This window comes from Ciona robusta, chromosome 4, assembly GCF_009617815.1.
Source record: "Ciona robusta chromosome 4, ASM961781v2".
Taxonomy (NCBI): Eukaryota; Metazoa; Chordata; class Ascidiacea; order Phlebobranchia; family Cionidae; genus Ciona; species Ciona robusta.
The window spans coordinates 691,763-710,810 of NC_143238.1; the positions used below are offsets into that span (position 1 = coordinate 691,763).

Sequence of the window (19,048 nt, forward strand, 5' to 3'; positions counted from 1 at the left end):
CGCAATTAACCAATCAACGGCACCACGCAAAACACAGGAATGTTACAGTAATGTAAAACCAAGAAATGCGCCATTGGCAATTAACACACGCTGTGTAACTTAACTTAGACATGGGATAAAACATAAAACATGCTCGGAATAAAACAAATACGTGACATTATGGTCTACTTAATACAGTAGGCCATGGTGACATAAATATAATAATCCGTTACACTATTATAACTTTAAGTGGAATACATTAAAGCAACATCTCTTGTCTTATTGGTCACAATTAAAACCTACCACGACAACAATGTTAAAAAGTGCAAATGGATATTTGCACAACTTCTTTATTTTTCATTTTATAATGAAACGTCGCTATTCGTTAAAAAGTATGCTCTCTTCTTTACTTAAACCATAGATACCTAAACATATAGATAGGAAACTGAAGACCACGTGACAAACAACTTTCGGCGTTTACGGATTAATTTATGCATTATTTAATCAGATATTTATTTCATATCATTTGCAATAATGTTTTCCACATTTTGTGCAAATTTTATCAACTAATATACCATATATTTAAATATATCTCCAAATAACCGGTTTAGACAGGTCACGCTTGACTGAATCCGTGTTCGGGCAAATATCTGTAGTATTAACGCTGAGGATCGTATGTGCTAATACGGTATGCTGTTACATATGTGTCTAATTTTGTGAGATGTATGTTACTAAGTTTTACATTTCGCGGGTACACACCTTTATTTGGTTACCTTTAGAAGAGTTTTAGTAACATTTAAAGTTTTAATCATGGGCATTCATGGCTAATTAAGGAAGAGGGAAAGATAAGGCAATGGTAGCATTTGAGATAGTAGTAAGTATCACATTTTCCTGTGTTTATAAGAATTGCAGCTACGCATTTTATAACCCAGAAAACTTAGTAGCATATAGACAAGATAATTTATAACAGATAGTCATTACATACAAGAATATGGCTTATAAGTTATATAAGGAATATCCTCATTTTTGTATACAAGCTGGAGAATCACTAGGCATGCCTCTGCATTTGGGCTGCACAGCTGCCTATTAAAGTGATAGATGTTATACAGTACCAACAGGCAGTGAAATTTCAGCCAACAGATATAGAAAGCAGTGCTATTAATGAATGAAAGAAATATAAATTTGAATCTCATTTTATAATCCTTTCTGTACTGGTTTACTTTTTCAGAGACACTAGAATACATTGAGGGTTAATTAATAAAGCCATCCAGCAGTACAGCTTGTACCAGCAAGAATTACTCATCACACAGTAATTTTATTGGATCAATGGAATTTAAACCCAGTGCTTTTATATCCACCAAATTTAAATTTCCAACTATTCACTTACAAATTGTATTCACTTATAAAATAGAAACCACTAATAAGTACTAGATCAAGTGAACATGTTTTATATTTTTACATTCTTTGATAATGACCAGGTCCAGGAATATGATACTTTTTTACATTTTTAATGGAAATAAAAGTTTGGTCACAATTTTGCAAAATCTTTGTTTCAAAGTAGTTGTTCATTGAAAGTAGTTGTTCACAGATGTCCAAGCTTTTTTCGTGCCGTAAGAAGTGTTATCACCTTAATTTGTTTTATCGCTTTTCATTGCCATATCACATTCACACCATACCCATACCCAACCTGCAAAATATTCGATCAGTGTTTTTTCTTATCATGTTTCTCAAAAAAATAAATCTTTGCAATAATGCTTCAGCAAGTTATTTGTTATGATCATTTACTAAATTTTCAAAGATAGCTGCTAAGACATCCTGACTGAATATACAATGCGGCAAATTGCTACCAAACTACCAAACTACCAATACAGATGTGTATTTATACCATTGGCTGGACGATCATGCACCACCTCAGTCTTACTCTTAAGAACACAATTATTTAATATTAATCTTTCACCATATCTAACCTCTTTAAACGTTTACTTGTCAATCCAAAAGATACTGAACAAACTTCGTATTCAACCAGTCTAGATGATCATAATTTGCAGAATAAATAGAATGATTCACAGAGCAAGTAATCATTTTACACCACCTGTAAAATGTTGGGATTGAAATAATTACTTGTCCATCAGTAAGACCAACTCTGTAATTCTATCAGAGTAGGTATATCTTGATGCAGAGTCTTTCCTACATCCAGTCTGCAAAGTATGGCAGTTCCTGACGAGATCTCGCACGTGCAAGACGGTTATTTATAATTTAGTTCAATATGAACATTTGACACCCTCTTTATTCTAGGTACGACAAATTCCGCATGTGGGTCCATAAAATGGTTTAGATGAGTAGGCTACAAGCCATTGTGAGTGGTCTAAAAGCTTTAAGCTAAGTGACACTTGAATTTAATGTAATTACCCCAAGTGAATGAACATTAAAGGGCTTGGTCGGTATGGATTTGGTGCAATGAATTTTGCAGGCAAGTTCAACGAAGGTACAACACTAAATTTAATTATTTAAATGTAGACTTTACATTGATGTCTTAAAATGTGCCTCACAGATAGATGGCCTGTACAAATAGTTGTACAACTACGATTTTAAATCCATACATTAATAAATAAGTTGTCAGTCATACAATATACAAAAATAATACCTAAAACAAGTTTTGTATATACTCATTAGTTATAAGTAACAGTAACGCACCTTTCTCTGTGAAACATATCTTTCTCCTTTTGCGAGATCAGGGTTCCGATAAGACAAAATGTACTGCCAGTTCTTTACGGTGCCTTCTCTACATGCTTGGCCAGATCGGCTCCCAACATTTTAAATAGGGACGTTTGGAAATGTTGCTCCTACACTTATAAGAGCAACCACGAATACAGCAGTGCGACATTTTTAGAATACTGTATTTGTACGTCTGTATTTGCAACAAACTGTCGAAATCTGCATAAGACTGCTATTCAAAGCTATTATGAAATCGGAATTAGCACGGATTCACTGAAGCGTGACCTGTCTAAACTTTTTCGCCAGTTTCGTATCTATATGTTCAAACATATAGTTTTTTCGCCAGTTTCGTATCTATATGTTCAAACATATAGATACGAAACTGGCGAAAAAGTTTAGACAGGTCACGCTTCAGTGAATCCGTGCTAATTCCGATTTCATAATAGCTTTGAATAGCAGTCTTATGCAGATTTCGACAGTTTGTTGCAAATACAGACGTACAAATACAGTATTCTAAAAATGTCGCACTGCTGTATTCGTGGTTGCTCTTATAAGTGTAGGAGCAACATTTCCAAACGTCCCTATTTAAAATGTTGGGAGCCGATCTGGCCAAGCATGTAGAGAAGGCACCGTAAAGAACTGGCAGTACATTTTGTCTTATCGGAACCCTGATCTCGCAAAAGGAGAAAGATATGTTTCACAGAGAAAGGTGCGTTACTGTTACTTATAACTAATGAGTATATACAAAACTTGTTTTAGGTATTATTTTTGTATATTGTATGACTGACAACTTATTTATTAATGTATGGATTTAAAATCGTAGTTGTACAACTATTTGTACAGGCCATCTATCTGTGAGGCACATTTTAAGACATCAATGTAAAGTCTACATTTAAATAATTAAATTTAGTGTTGTACCTTCGTTGAACTTGCCTGCAAAATTCATTGCACCAAATCCATACCGACCAAGCCCTTTAATGTTCATTCACTTGGGGTAATTACATTAAATTCAAGTGTCACTTAGCTTAAAGCTTTTAGACCACTCACAATGGCTTGTAGCCTACTCATCTAAACCATTTTATGGACCCACATGCGGAATTTGTCGTACCTAGAATAAAGAGGGTGTCAAATGTTCATATTGAACTAAATTATAAATAACCGTCTTGCACGTGCGAGATCTCGTCAGGAACTGCCATACTTTGCAGACTGGATGTAGGAAAGACTCTGCATCAAGATATACCTACTCTGATAGAATTACAGAGTTGGTCTTACTGATGGACAAGTAATTATTTCAATCCCAACATTTTACAGGTGGTGTAAAATGATTACTTGCTCTGTGAATCATTCTATTTATTCTGCAAATTATGATCATCTAGACTGGTTGAATACGAAGTTTGTTCAGTATCTTTTGGATTGACAAGTAAACGTTTAAAGAGGTTAGATATGGTGAAAGATTAATATTAAATAATTGTGTTCTTAAGAGTAAGACTGAGGTGGTGCATGATCGTCCAGCCAATGGTATAAATACACATCTGTATTGGTAGTTTGGTAGTTTGGTAGCAATTTGCCGCATTGTATATTCAGTCAGGATGTCTTAGCAGCTATCTTTGAAAATTTAGTAAATGATCATAACAAATAACTTGCTGAAGCATTATTGCAAAGATTTATTTTTTTGAGAAACATGATAAGAAAAAACACTGATCGAATATTTTGCAGGTTGGGTATGGGTATGGTGTGAATGTGATATGGCAATGAAAAGCGATAAAACAAATTAAGGTGATAACACTTCTTACGGCACGAAAAAAGCTTGGACATCTGTGAACAACTACTTTCAATGAACAACTACTTTGAAACAAAGATTTTGCAAAATTGTGACCAAACTTTTATTTCCATTAAAAATGTAAAAAAGTATCATATTCCTGGACCTGGTCATTATCAAAGAATGTAAAAATATAAAACATGTTCACTTGATCTAGTACTTATTAGTGGTTTCTATTTTATAAGTGAATACAATTTGTAAGTGAATAGTTGGAAATTTAAATTTGGTGGATATAAAAGCACTGGGTTTAAATTCCATTGATCCAATAAAATTACTGTGTGATGAGTAATTCTTGCTGGTACAAGCTGTACTGCTGGATGGCTTTATTAATTAACCCTCAATGTATTCTAGTGTCTCTGAAAAAGTAAACCAGTACAGAAAGGATTATAAAATGAGATTCAAATTTATATTTCTTTCATTCATTAATAGCACTGCTTTCTATATCTGTTGGCTGAAATTTCACTGCCTGTTGGTACTGTATAACATCTATCACTTTAATAGGCAGCTGTGCAGCCCAAATGCAGAGGCATGCCTAGTGATTCTCCAGCTTGTATACAAAAATGAGGATATTCCTTATATAACTTATAAGCCATATTCTTGTATGTAATGACTATCTGTTATAAATTATCTTGTCTATATGCTACTAAGTTTTCTGGGTTATAAAATGCGTAGCTGCAATTCTTATAAACACAGGAAAATGTGATACTTACTACTATCTCAAATGCTACCATTGCCTTATCTTTCCCTCTTCCTTAATTAGCCATGAATGCCCATGATTAAAACTTTAAATGTTACTAAAACTCTTCTAAAGGTAACCAAATAAAGGTGTGTACCCGCGAAATGTAAAACTTAGTAACATACATCTCACAAAATTAGACACATATGTAACAGCATACCGTATTAGCACATACGATCCTCAGCGTTAATACTACAGATATTTGCCCGAACACGGATTCAGTCAAGCGTGACCTGTCTAAACCGGTTATTTGGAGATATATTTAAATATATGGTATATTAGTTGATAAAATTTGCACAAAATGTGGAAAACATTATTGCAAATGATATGAAATAAATATCTGATTAAATAATGCATAAATTAATCCGTAAACGCCGAAAGTTGTTTGTCACGTGGTCTTCAGTTTCCTATCTATATGTTTAGGTATCTATGGTTTAGGTATCTATGCTTAAACCAGAATGTTTATTCTTATTGGGCACGTAGTGTTCTATTATTTCATGCTTAAAAAAATAGAATTAAAAAGTGAAATGATGCGACTGAGCTATAATATAATAAATCTTATGTTTTAGATTTGGTTCAGCATACATTACATTGCAACCTTATAATGTAACATGTCGGATATTTTTTAGAAAAATATATCTATGTTCTTAGCTTCAGTGCGCCAGAGCCATAGAAATACAGAGTACGATTTTTGGTGTTTATACGACTCTGCAGTGCGCTGCTCTGTGTTGTTGTATTTTTTGTACGTATGTCGCGGTGTGCGTGTTGGAGTTTTAACTTATGGTATCAACTAAAGATGTATGGCCTACAAGACTATAATGATAGAAGAATTACTGCTTTTTTGTAAAGATTATATCGAATGGGTGCTAGTGAAGAATCTTCCCCCACCTTATTTGCTAACCACTAACCCCTATAACCACTAACCCCTAACCATCAACACCTAACCCCCTAACCTGGGGGTTAGGGTTAGTGGTTGGAAAATAAGGGGGGGGGGGGATTCTTCACTAGCACCTAATATTTTATTATTTGTGATAAATTTACTGTTCCCCTTGAACTTTTGTTCTTACAAACACGGACTTTTACTAATGGTATGGATCAAAGTTAGTATAGACCAAGTTAGGAAACGGCGCTCGTTACCGCCATTACGGAGCCCACAGAGCGTGAATCGCCTATACAAATGCATGGACGGCATGTTTTCATTTAGTTCTTGTAAGCAATACAAAGCTAGAAAACACGTATAGCGGTTGTTTTACGTTTAAAATATAATTTCTAATATAAATCTTGTTATATAATATTAAATCTAGGAATTAATGTGAAGTAAATTAATATTTTGACTGGTTTTCGGCGTACAGTGTGGTTTAACAGGGTACTTTACGTTGGCGATCAAAACTAGCAGAAATCAGCTTAGTTTACATAATAGTATATGATCATACCTACGAATCTACAGAGCCATTCTTTACTACATTTATAACCCAACTTGAGTGGACATGCAGCTCCAAACTGCTTAAGTACTAGCAGATAAGGTGTTCGCATTTTCCGATTTCATAAAGACCCGTAACACAGAAAAGGTAGCTTACTAATTCAAGCAGAGGACCAAAAATAGTAACTCAGTATTGTTTTCCTCAATGTCATTTCGATATTAGGCAAATTTTACACAGATACCTTAAGTTTCGTTGCCGGGTATACGTGTTAAGTTTGTGAGCCAAAAAATAAAATCACAGCAATTTACATGCAAAACTGCAGCTAGATACACCAGTTTATGGTAATGTTATGCGTTTTTGTTTGTATTTTTATATTTTAAACATGTTCTTTTTTGATTTTGGTTAGTAAACTTGATATTTTCTGTTTTTTTACTCTTTAATCGTTTGAGTGTTCAATAAAAGTTGATTATTTTTGTGAGGTTTATTATTGTGATAAGATATAACATTAGTAGAAAGCCATTTTTACGCGCAGAAGTGCTTGGTTTTTAAAAAATCGCAATATTTAAACGAAAAACAGCACCCAGCAATGATAAAATGCTATGCCGTGGGCTCCGTAATGGTGGCGTCTATGACGTCATAGACGCGCGACAATGGATAACAAGACTTGTTGTTTTACAATCCGTTTCCTAACTTGGTCTATACTAACTTTGGTATGGATGAGCCATCTTAGTTATAATTAGACATCTTAAACTACCATAACTCTGATCCATTAATGTTGTAGGAGAGTAGTTTACTTATCTCACTGTCAGTGTTTTCCAGCAACTTAATTTACTTTTTTTTCATCAGAATTTAAATAAAGGCTGCTATACTGGGCATGGGAGAAATTCGTGATTGGTGGAGTAATTTACCTGGAAGAAAACGTTTATATTACGGCTTCACTTCTTCAGCTGTTGTTTTGATCATTGCACTTGAAATTTATAAACAAAAAAGGTTTTTGTACGACCCAGAAAAAAAGAAGAAAGTTAAGATTTCCAAGTGGGACTAAATCTTTGCTGATTTATCCTCCCAATAATAACAATATGGCCACGTCAGTTGAAATTCCTCTTCGTGATACTGATGAAGTAAGTTTTGAATTTTTAAACACTCATGTAAATGTACCAATGTTTTATTCAGATTGTCTTTTTTATATGTGACCTTCCAAATGAACATATATTATATATTTTGTTTTTTTATTATATTCTTGTTAAAGTTTCATTATTTGCTATTTTATTTTTACATTTTGGCATTTTACGCAATTTAAGTCTGTTTGAAAGCACTGTTTTTAATATTATGTCTAAACAACTGTTTATATATTACTGATGTAACTTTCCGTTATTACATTCAGGTAATTGAGTTGGACTTATCACAACTGCCAGATGGTGAAGAAGTTCTGGGAATTTTAAAGCAAGAGAATACAACATTGAATATATGGCTCACATTGGCAGTAAGTTAGTTTTTTTTTCAATTTATGTCCTAAGTATTTACCTTGGTTTAATTTTCAGTTAGAATATTACAAACAAGATAAAGTTCAAGATTTTGTTCAAATATTAGAAACGGCTCGAACTGGTGCAAATCTGGATTATCCAAATCATGAAAAAGATCAGGTTTCCTTCTTTGTTCACATTTCTAAATAAGTTACTTTTATACTAGATGAGGTACAGTCCAATACTTGTGTATTATTGGAGATACTGCAAAATAATTAGTTATACATCATGATCATCCCAGTACACATGATTATTCCATGAGATAAACAGTTACATTACAATAATACATATGAATGCAATTTACAGCATAGTTGGGCAATATTAGAACGTCTCTGTAATTTAAAAGCAGTTATGGCATTTAATGCAAAAAATAAATGTCTGTAATTTAAAAGCAGTTATGGCATTTAGAGCAAAAAATAAAAACAACTGAAAAATATATGTACATATTTAACTAAATGGGCCTATATTCCAGATGACATGTTTGGACACCCTGGCAGCATATTACGTGCAACAGGCACGAAAGGAAAAGAACAAAGACCGCAGAACTGAGTTATTCATGCAAGCCACCCAGTTGTATACAATGGCTGATAAAATTATCATGTACGATCAGGTGTGTTGCCAAATATATATTTAATAGATTTGAGTTAATTTTGTCCTGACAGAACCATTTGCTCGGTCGTGCCTGTTTCTGTTTGCTCGAGGGAGACAAAATGGATCAGGCTGATGCTCAGTTTAACTTTGTAATGAACCAATCTCCTGATAACATTCCATCTCTTCTTGGAAAAGCTTGTATTTCGTTCAACAAGAAAGATTACAAAGGAGCGCTTGCTTATTATAAGAAGGCATTAAGGACAAATCCAAACTGTCCAGGTATAAGCTGTGGACCTGTGGTGTTTTATATTGTAATTCTAATAAATATGTAGCATGCTTCATAGTTTAACACTAAACTTTGGTTTATTGGTGTAATTATTGTTTCACTTATTATCTGATAGATATGTTAACAACCCGTTATGTTTTTGTTGGGTTGGAGCATATTAACGCTTTACCACTTTACACTAAGTTTTAGTTATCCAAAAATAATAAAATATATATATATATATATAGAGATATATCTACTGTAATACTGTATAGCTTATCTTGGTGTTGCAAAAATTACTGTGAACCTAAAATGTGGATTTTTTCCTAATTTAATAACAAATTCCTACTTAGCTGATGTGAGACTTGGCATGGCACATTGCTTTTACAAGTTAAACAAGTTAGATCGTGCAAGACAAGCATTTGAACGAACACTTGAACTTGATCCAACATCTGTGGGTGCCTTGGTTGGAATAGCTCTGCTTGATCTTAACAACAAGGATGTAAGTTGACCAATTTTGTAAATTAAGAATATATTATATTTTTTTATATTATATTATAGATAAAACAACTAAACCCTTTGTTAACTTTCATGTTTGTAATTATCTATAGACCTATTTATATTATTATGTATATTATATATACATTGAAAGATTTTTGTGTATAAAATGGCCGCTATCGCCACGACCAACTGTTTTAGACAGGCGTTATGTTGTGACCTGGTCTTGGATAAATAGGCTGACTAACATTCGGCACATAATAACTGTTTTGGAACTACTTTTGCAAAGCACTTTGTGTTTTAAAACTACAAACAAAAGATATGTTAACTAAATTAAACTAATTCTTCCTTTTTATGTCTGTGCTGATTAGTGGATACTATTTACCACCAATAAACTGCCAACCCAGATTTACTAACCCCTATTATGTGATGTTTATGTTATAGTTGTTGATAACATTATGCTTCCAATACTTAGGTTGAATCAATAAGAAATGGAATCAAGCTTTTATCAAAAGGTTACCAGATAGATCCCAGTTGTCCGATGGTTTTAAACCATCTTGCCAACCATTTCTTTTTTAAGAAGGTAAATTACACTAAAGTCATTGTACAGCATTATTATTTGAATCTAATAAAACTCTACTGGAACGTTTATTTTGCGTAACGATGTTTCAGCGTTTATTTTCTAGGGTTTTTAAAATATAAACTTAATAAAACAGTAAGAGTAGGAATATGTATATAATATGAATAATATTCTAATACATATAACTATAAAATATATAAATTGAGTAATTGCTATTATTGTTTAGTATTGCAGTAAACAAGAGTTTTGTGTTTAAAATTAAATTTCAACTTGTTAGGATTATGAGAAAGTTCAGCATCTTGCTCTTCATTCGTTCCATAACACAGAGAATGAGGCGGTTCAAGCTGAGAGTTGCTATCAACTTGCTCGAAGCTTCCATATACAGGTTGGTTGTGATTAAAATGAAACAATTATTAAAAACTAAACCTAAAAATTCATGTAAACTTGAAGCTAAAGCTGTGTCCCAGCTTATTTAAGTGAAATAAAAAATGTTTTTTTATAAACACTACTTTGTGAATATTTCAGTTGATTTCTGTGCTTTAATATTCCAAGTTCTCGTAGATTAAAAAATTTAGGTTTTATTTGAAATGAAAGTGTGTTTTTCTTGTATATTTGTTCTAAAGAAACATGTATTCCCTATTGCACTGTGTGTTTTTGTTGCTATTGCTGCTTAACTTATTTTCCATGGCTTTAACAGCATTTTTAAACATTTCCAGGGTGATTTCGACCAAGCATTCCAATATTACTACCAAGCCACACAGTTTGCATCACCAACGTTTGTCCTTCCATACTATGGTCTGGGACAAATGTACATTTATAAGGGTGATGAACAAGACAGGGAAAGGGTCAGTTTCTTTGACATCTATATTTTTTGATTAAAAAATAGTTTTAATTTGTTAAATTGAGTAGATATGCTGTCTCAACTGTCAACCTTTGACACACATTTCAAAACATTCAGCAGCAGTTACACCTCAGTCCTCACCTGCCCCATCAATAAACAAATGTTTGTATTTCATAGTAATGTGTGTTAGTTTATTCAATGCTTTTTAACAATCAATCTCTAAAAGATACAAGGCCGTGTGGTGAGGTCTACTTGTGAATCCCAATGGTTTAGAAACTCTGGTTTATTCTGACCTTTAATGTTATTTTGTTTTTAGGCAGCTGAGTGTTTTGAAAAAGTATTAAAAGCTTATCCAAACAATTATGAAACTATGAAGATACTTGGCTCAATCTACACCCAATCTGATCATCCTGACAAACAAGATCTTGCTAAAAAGCATCTCAGAAAAGTAAGTCAATTAATACTTAGTTTTGTAAAAAGGTGACATGTGGCTCCTAAGTAACTCCGTGTCTCGATTAATATGTTGTCGATAGTTGTAGACTTGTAGTAACATAAATCCATGACCATGCAGGTGTAGCACAAAGCAATAGTTCTGTAACCACATGATACTAGGTTCAAAGCTTGATGTTGCTGCCCTTGTGTTTATGCTTTTTTTCAGCCAAACTAATTGCTCTAATCTAGTGGTTACTATAGGCCCCCAAATTGGCAATTACACAGAAAATAGGAAAAATAAATGATAATTTTTTAACTTAAAATTTGTACTTGTAAGTCGGAAGCAGGCATGGGGTGTATGAAATATAATACCAAGGTATAGAATGGAAGTAACTTGGCTAAAAATAAATAAAGTTTATTTAATGAAAAATATATTCAAAGGTAACGGAACAATATCCTGATGATGTTGAAGCATGGATCGAACTTGCTCAACTTCTTGAAAGACAGCAATCTACCACAACCACAGGCACCACAGATGGTGTACAAGGTGCATTAGGTGCGTATGGTACTGCTACATCACTAGTGCGTGATCGGGTCAAAGCTGATGTACCACCTGAGATATTGAACAATATTGCTGCTCTGCATTTTCGACTTGGGAATTTAAATGAAGCAAAGGTATCTTGTGCAATGTATCGGTTATTCATTCACATTAAAATTTATCCATTACAACATTAAAGTTTATGGTAGCTTTAAAAAGAACTGAATACCCCTGGTTAACTTGTTCATGAATATAATAACCTGGATTTGTTTAAAAGTATTTACATCTCAGATCTGTTATTTTACTTTCTTACTTTGCAGTAATGTAACTCTAAAATATACAAGATCACTTAAATTTTCTTATTATCTCAATAGTTACTGTTAATTGATGTATTTAAATTTACTTATGTAATTCCAATGATTTTGCCCATTATACTGTACACTTGTGGACTTGTGGGTCTCTTGCACAATTTTAGCACAGTAACATATTTTGGCAACAAACCTTTTCCAACTACTGTCGTATATTTTGTTCTATTAGTTTTTTATTGTTTAGAAATATTACGAGGTTGCGTTAAAACGTTGTGGTGAAGAATCCACCCACGATGAAGTTTATTATAAATCAATCCTTGTTACCATGCAATATAACCTGGGTCGCTTATGTGAGGAGATGTATCAATTCGAAGATGCTGTCGATCATTATAAGAATATACTACGTGACCACTCTAATTATATTGACTGTAAGTACTATCTATATGTATTAGGGCTGTGGATTTTCCCAATTTTTGTTTAACCGTTAACCGTTCAGATTTAACCGGTTAACCGATACAAGTGTAATCCTAATAAAAGCGTCTTGTTTATCGCTTTTCTTTCGCGAATTTAAAGGCAACTTTACGACGAACGTATGGATTATGCTTGCAATACACGGGCAAACGTTCTTACGGTCAAAGTAATGCTTTCTTATTCGTATTCAAACCTGTTTTAAAACACCTGCCCTCTAAATAATCAACGTGTGAATTGCAATTATGACGCAGTTATTAACGTGTGAATTGCTATTATGTCGTAATCAATTGCCAGGTCAAACAATCGCTATTATGATGCTTGAATCCACGTGTGAATGCCTGCTTTTTCGTAATAAACACGCTGCTTGACTGAGGAAAACATTTAAGTTGTGTATTACACCAATATAATGTTGCAAAACTAGTTAGCCTGCGGTATTAACAATCAAGATTGATGGCGTAATCGCCGTTGTAGGGCACGATCAAAGCAACAGCGTCCCTGCGCACCCTGTCTTATTGCAAAACAACCACAGAAATAAAAAAGAGTAGAGCGCGCAACTGCCCAAAACCGTGATATATTCTTTTTTCTATTCACGTGACCACCTGTGAAAACAACAATCAACGAACACGAACACGTGCCTTTCGTGTAAATAAGACAGATATTGATATACGTTTATGCCCTATGACGTCATGGTTCGGTTAACGACTTGAACTTTTCGTTAGCGGCTATTCGGTTAACCGGTTAACCGTTAACTTTTCCACAGCCCTAATATGTATATTTCATTATTTAAGAAAAAAATATGAACATTCAACAATTTTACCTTAATGAAAATAACTTGAATAGAATGTCAATACAAAAATACTGAAAATATTGTTTTTTAATTTATACATTTAACTTTGTTTGTATTGACAGGTTACTTGAGACTTGGGTGCATGGCTAGAGACAGAGGACAAATTTATGAAGCTTCTGAATGGTTTAAAGAAGCTCTGCAAATCAATTCAGTAATAAAATATATTTATGTGTATGAATGTCATTTATGTATGGCTGCTTGGACATCTTATTAGTGGCCACTTGGTTAGAGTAATTAATTATTTTGTGTAAGGACACATGTGTTAATATAGCAGCATTAGGTGTCCAACTTGGCTATCTCTACTTCTAGCTATGAGACATGTGTTCTGACCACTATGCTGCAACACCGTCCAATATAATATTAATACATAAATGCTTACCAAACAGGAACACCCCGATGCTTGGTCCTTGATTGGAAATCTCCATCTTGCTAAGCAAGAGTGGGGACCTGGGCAAAAGAAATTTGAACGGATATTAAAACATGAACAAACACAAAACGATGCTTATTCTATGCTGGCTCTTGGTAATGTATGGCTGCAAACATTACATAACCCAACCAGAGATAAAGAAAAGGTTTGTTTTTATTGTTGTAAAACATGTTCATAGTTACTTAACTTACTGTCAGTGTCTCCAATTCACTTACCTTGTTCATGAATTCCTAAATTTCATTTACACTTGTTTAAAATATCTTTATAGCAACGTAAGACATCAAGCACATCAGTGAAACTATAAAAAATATATTGTTTAGCATAATTTATGGCAAAATTGCAGTGCATTCAAAACATTTCATTCGTCTCTATTTTCTGTTAACATTGAAATTGTATTTACCCTAAAATGAAGTTCTGTGTTCGACATCAATTTAAAGCTGTAAACACAAGCTGACCATTCCTAAACTCAAACCACTAAATAACTAAAAGTAATCCTATATAACTGCAATGATTTCCACTAACCTGCAAGCTTTATTTTAATATTTCATTGGGTTTGAATTTTCAACCTAGACATTTGGGGTTGAATATAGTGGCAAAATAACCAATTACGTGACACCTGGTTAAGAAGCACTTCTCTTACTTTATTTTTCTCTCGAAGGAAAAACGACATCAAGACAGAGCGCTTGCTATGTACAAACAAGTGTTAAGAAACGACCCAAAGAATATTTTTGCGGCTAATGGAATTGGGGCAGTTCTTGCACATAAAGGATATATTCGTGAGGCTCGAGATATATTTGCACAGGTGAGCTTTGTGGTGGATGTAAAATTCAACTTTAAACCACCCAAATATCCAAATAATGAATTAATAATTTTTACAATATTCATAATAGCTTTGTGCTGTTTATGGTAGTGTAATAGACTAATAGGCCAAAAATGTTCACTTTATTAATTAAACATGTAAGTTACAAAAACAATGGGCTTCCCTATCATTGCGCTATAATTATGTTTGGCATTTATTGCAGGTTCGTGAAGCCACAGCAGACGTACCAGATGTGTGGCTGAATCTTGCGCACGTTTATATAGAACAACGCCAGTTTATAAGTGCAGTGCAGATGTATGAGAACTGTGCACGAAAATTTAAAAGAAGACAAGATCCTGAACTTCTTCTTTACCTTGCAAGAGCTTATTTCAAATGTGGAAAGTATCAGGAGTGTAAAAAGACGCTGCTACGAGTAAGTGCTCATGTTTTCGATACATACAGACCATGGCGCAACAATTACTAAATAATTCCATATAGTTACAACTTACAAGTTTATTTTATGTATTTTTACATATATTTTGTCACAGGCACGCCATGTTGCCCCCCATGATACATCAGTGTTATACAACACATCAATTGTCCTACAACAACTTGCCACCTCTGCTTTACAAAATGAGAAAAGTGATTTAAAAACGGTCCTTGGTGCAGTGACCGAATTAGAACTCTCACAAGGGTAAGTTGTATGTTGTTGTGTTACTTGTATGCATGGATGCATAGGTTTGACAGGAATTCCATCATTTTAAACAGTTATATATGTTGTTGCGTAGCCGAAGGATTGGGTTTTGGGGTCAAGTCAGGCAACCTTGGTCAGATTTCAGTAATCCTAGTTAGAGGCAGTGTCAGTTATATTTGCTGCTTATTGTTAGAGATTTAAAGCTGTGTGGTAAGACTTTTTAAAGCTTGCTCCACCACGTTTAAAGCAAATTCTTCCATAGTCTACATCTGACCCAGTTTCAACATTTCTTAGATACTTCACCTACTTAAGCAAAAATGGAGATCGTATGAAGTTTGATCTTAACCAAGCTGCTAAGGAATCGGGGTGAGAATATTTTCCAAATACTTGTTATGGACCATATGTGTGGTGTGTTTCTGCCAATAATATTCAGTTTAAGGCTGAATGTTGCTAACATTGTGACCTTAATAAAAAAATCACAAGTTACTTATTAGGTAGCTTGAAAATAAGGCACCTGTGCTGTAATGTCTGAAGCTTCAATGCCATGTGAGGATAAATAAGTGACATCATTTAATGATATGAATATATAAGTATCACCACACCAACTAACAAGTTTATACTTTAGGAAATGTCGAGATTTGCTCTCACAAGCTCAGTATCATGTGTCTCGTGCCCGGAGGCAAGATGAGGATGAGAGGAAAATGAAGGAGGACCAGGAGCGAGAGAAATCTGCTCTTCGTGAAAAACAACTTGAAGAAGAGGTGGAAAAATATGAGTTTAAGAATATTCAATTTTTTGGTTGCTTTAAATTTTTAAATAAAAAAGCACTTTTAATAATTTGAATTTTTCTTGAACAGCGAAGTAGAATCCGAGCTCAGGAAGAAAAGATGCGAGCACTGATGGAGCAAAGAGCTCAAATTCAAGATAAAAACAAAGCATCGATGGCAAAGAAGATGGTGGAAGATGAAGCTCCGAAGAAGAAGTCCGGAGGAAAGGTAAGAAGATGTTGTTGATTTAAAATCATCATGTTTTGTGTTGATTTTATACTGGAGTGTCAGATTTTGTATATGGTGTTCAGAAGACACTTTAAAACTGCAATTTAAAAGCTAGCAATTCAAACCCAACTTAAAAAGGAAGTTGGATGCTAGGAGTGGTAGCCAAGGTTGAGGCAACATGGTTGTTAGAATATAGTAGGATGGGGGAAGATGGGACACGCGGACACCTTTAGCATATAATATTCAAATAGCCTGATCATGTTTTAAATAATTAACAACAATATATGGGAGTCGTGAGTATATATTTTTATAATTCTTTGAATGTTCTTCGTTTACTACTAAAAGGTACGAGAAAGTAGAGTCAAAATGTGTCCCATCTTCCCCCACCCTACTATATATGTTATGATGCTGATAGTAAGGGAAGTATTATGAGTTAGTTATAAGTTTTAGGTTGTTAGCAAGCTATATTAACTAAGCAACATGTTATTAAAATACATTTGAGTTCTTAATCAGTTAGCTAGAAAATAGTCAGTGTTTCAGTTTCTTACCAGAAAAGAAAAAAGAAAAGAGGTTATGGAAAGGCAACTAAACAGCGTAAAAGATTAAAAGTAAGAATATAATAGAATAATGAAGCATGTACACATTACTACCATTACTTTAATAATAAAATAAAGACATTAAATAATATTGTATGTTCTATGTTGTATTATTGCTCTTTTTTAATTATAAACTATTGAAACAAATAAATTGTGATTGCCAGTCATGTGTTAGATTTAAAAACTTTCTGTTTTTATATCAACATGAAAACTGCAATGTTTGTGTGAACAGTAATGTATGTGAAGCAGTTATTTTAGTGATCATTTTTAATCTGTTGATCAAATTATCCAGAGAAAACAAAAAGTTCAAGATGATTTTGTGAACGATGGATCGAGTAGTGATGCCATTGTTACAAAGAAGAAGAAGGGAGATCCTCAAGGGAAAAAGAAGAGGAAGCTTAAAACAAAGAAGGAACGTGGTGGAGATAGACAAGGATCAAATGTATGTTAATTTGGGGTTTCTAGGGTTAGGGTAAACTTGGTTTTGTTTATCTGTTAGTGGTACTTCAAAATTTTTTTTAAACTTACTAAAATCTTTTTATAAATTATTGTTAGTATTAGTAACATTATGGGTTAAAGTTTGTAGCCTGGAAAAACTTTGAGAGCCTTATTTATATCACAAACATCATGATACAGTGGTTGATCGCACTTTTAACTTGAGGATACAAGGTTCAAAACATAATATTTCATGAGGTGTATGAAATATGGCACTTTTGCTATAATGATAATCCATAAACACCTGGATAAATAAATGACATTTTCTTCATTCACTTACACAAGCCTCATGACTATGCATTCTAGGATGAAAGTTCAGATGAAGAGAAAAATCCATCAAAGAAAAGTAAAAAGTTTTCATCGAAGAAGCAGGAGCAGTTGTCCGCCAAACAGAAGGGGAAAATCAAGTCCCGAGCTTACATATCCAACTCTGATTCTTCATTGTCATCAGACGACAACCAACCATCACAAGAAGGGTATTTTAATTCCTTATTAAAGTTCGGTGGTCAACAAAACAAGTTTAATTTTTTAAACTATAAAAGATATAATTTTTATAACTGATTCATATTGAGAACAGGAAGTTTAAAAATTTTATGTTTAGGTCAAAAACAAAGATATTTTAATATGTTTTTTACCATTTTTATTGTTTTGTTTGATAATAAAGTTATACTTTATGTTCAGGGAGACCAATCCTGCACCTGCTGCAGAGTTGGCATCATCTTCAGATGAGAATCCGGATCAACAACAGCAAGACTCTGATGCAGGAAACGTTTCATCATCATCTAATGAAAATGATCTGGCACACAACTCTGATCAAGGTAAAAGTCACAACTTCTAAAAATCTTCTAAAAAGTAAAAAGCTTTATCACACTGCGCTTCCCATTTTATCAGATGGCTGTTAATACGAATAGCCAAGTTAAGAGGATGGCAGAGTGTATTATAACGTTGACATTGATAAAATCTTATTTTTTTCTGTTTTAACACAAGAACCTGTTTTTATATTCAATGTTAAAAAACTGTGGTTGCCAAATCTACACCCTTTTCACTCATGATAGACATGTAACCTTGTAGTACTGTCTATGTAACCTTGTAGTTTTGCAACCAAAACAAACTCCCAAAGCTGCTATTTACTAATTGGCTTCCAGTAAATTCAAATAGCTTGTTTAATGAATAATTCTAAATTGAATTGAATTCATTTAGAAGGTAAAGAAGAGGTGGATGGTGGTAGTGGAGCAGGATCTGATGATGAAGAAGTTGTTGCATCAGATGATCCACAAGAAGATGCAGAGGAGCAAGCATCTAGCAGTGATGCGCAATCAGATTAAAATGAATTTGTGTTGAATACTGAATAAAATTTTGAATTGTTTTGGAATAAAATACTGCTATGTAATGTGGAGGATTCAAATTATTCGTTTGTTCATAGGCAATTAAAATTCATATAATTTGTAACAAAATGTAGGGGTCCTTAAACTTAGGTA

The 19,048-nt window shown here is 33.5% G+C and overlaps 1 protein-coding gene and 2 long non-coding RNA genes across 6 annotated transcripts; 2 read left to right on the plus strand and 1 right to left on the minus strand.

The window, feature by feature from the left end:
- Nucleotides 1-1,411: 1,411 nt before the first annotated feature.
- On the minus strand, nt 1,412-2,837 carry LOC149736295 (uncharacterized). The gene is made up of 3 exons (XR_016384979.1): nt 2,674-2,837; nt 1,947-2,071; nt 1,412-1,666 (listed from the first exon to the last, which is right to left on the minus strand). It is a non-coding gene; the product is annotated as an uncharacterized LOC149736295 (long non-coding RNA).
- A 402-nt stretch (nt 2,838-3,239) lies between these two features.
- Nucleotides 3,240-4,665, plus strand: LOC149736296 (uncharacterized). The gene is made up of 3 exons (XR_016384980.1): nt 3,240-3,403; nt 4,006-4,130; nt 4,411-4,665. It is a non-coding gene; the product is annotated as an uncharacterized LOC149736296 (long non-coding RNA).
- Nucleotides 4,666-7,608: 2,943 nt separating this feature from the next.
- LOC149736297 (RNA polymerase-associated protein CTR9 homolog) lies at nt 7,609-18,960 on the plus strand. 4 transcript variants are annotated; one of them, XM_089877511.1, is made up of 25 exons: nt 7,609-7,791; nt 8,055-8,153; nt 8,212-8,313; nt 8,666-8,803; nt 8,856-9,063; nt 9,403-9,551; nt 10,023-10,130; nt 10,405-10,512; nt 10,844-10,972; nt 11,285-11,416; nt 11,842-12,075; nt 12,491-12,674; nt 13,627-13,715; nt 13,951-14,136; nt 14,650-14,793; nt 15,014-15,223; nt 15,339-15,484; nt 15,779-15,850; nt 16,110-16,245; nt 16,342-16,479; nt 17,031-17,087; nt 17,368-17,517; nt 17,877-18,046; nt 18,252-18,388; nt 18,771-18,960. In XM_089877511.1, the coding sequence occupies exons 1-25, from the start codon at nt 7,750-7,752 to the stop codon at nt 18,893-18,895; spliced, it is 3,393 nt and encodes a 1,130-aa protein (XP_089733637.1). In that variant the 5' UTR covers nt 7,609-7,749; the 3' UTR covers nt 18,896-18,960. The 4 variants fall into 4 exon arrangements, with proteins under 4 accessions (XP_089733637.1, XP_089733638.1, XP_089733639.1 ...); XM_089877512.1 differs by having other exon boundaries at nt 18,774-18,960; XM_089877513.1 differs by lacking the exon at nt 17,031-17,087.
- Nucleotides 18,961-19,048: the final 88 nt, after the last annotated feature.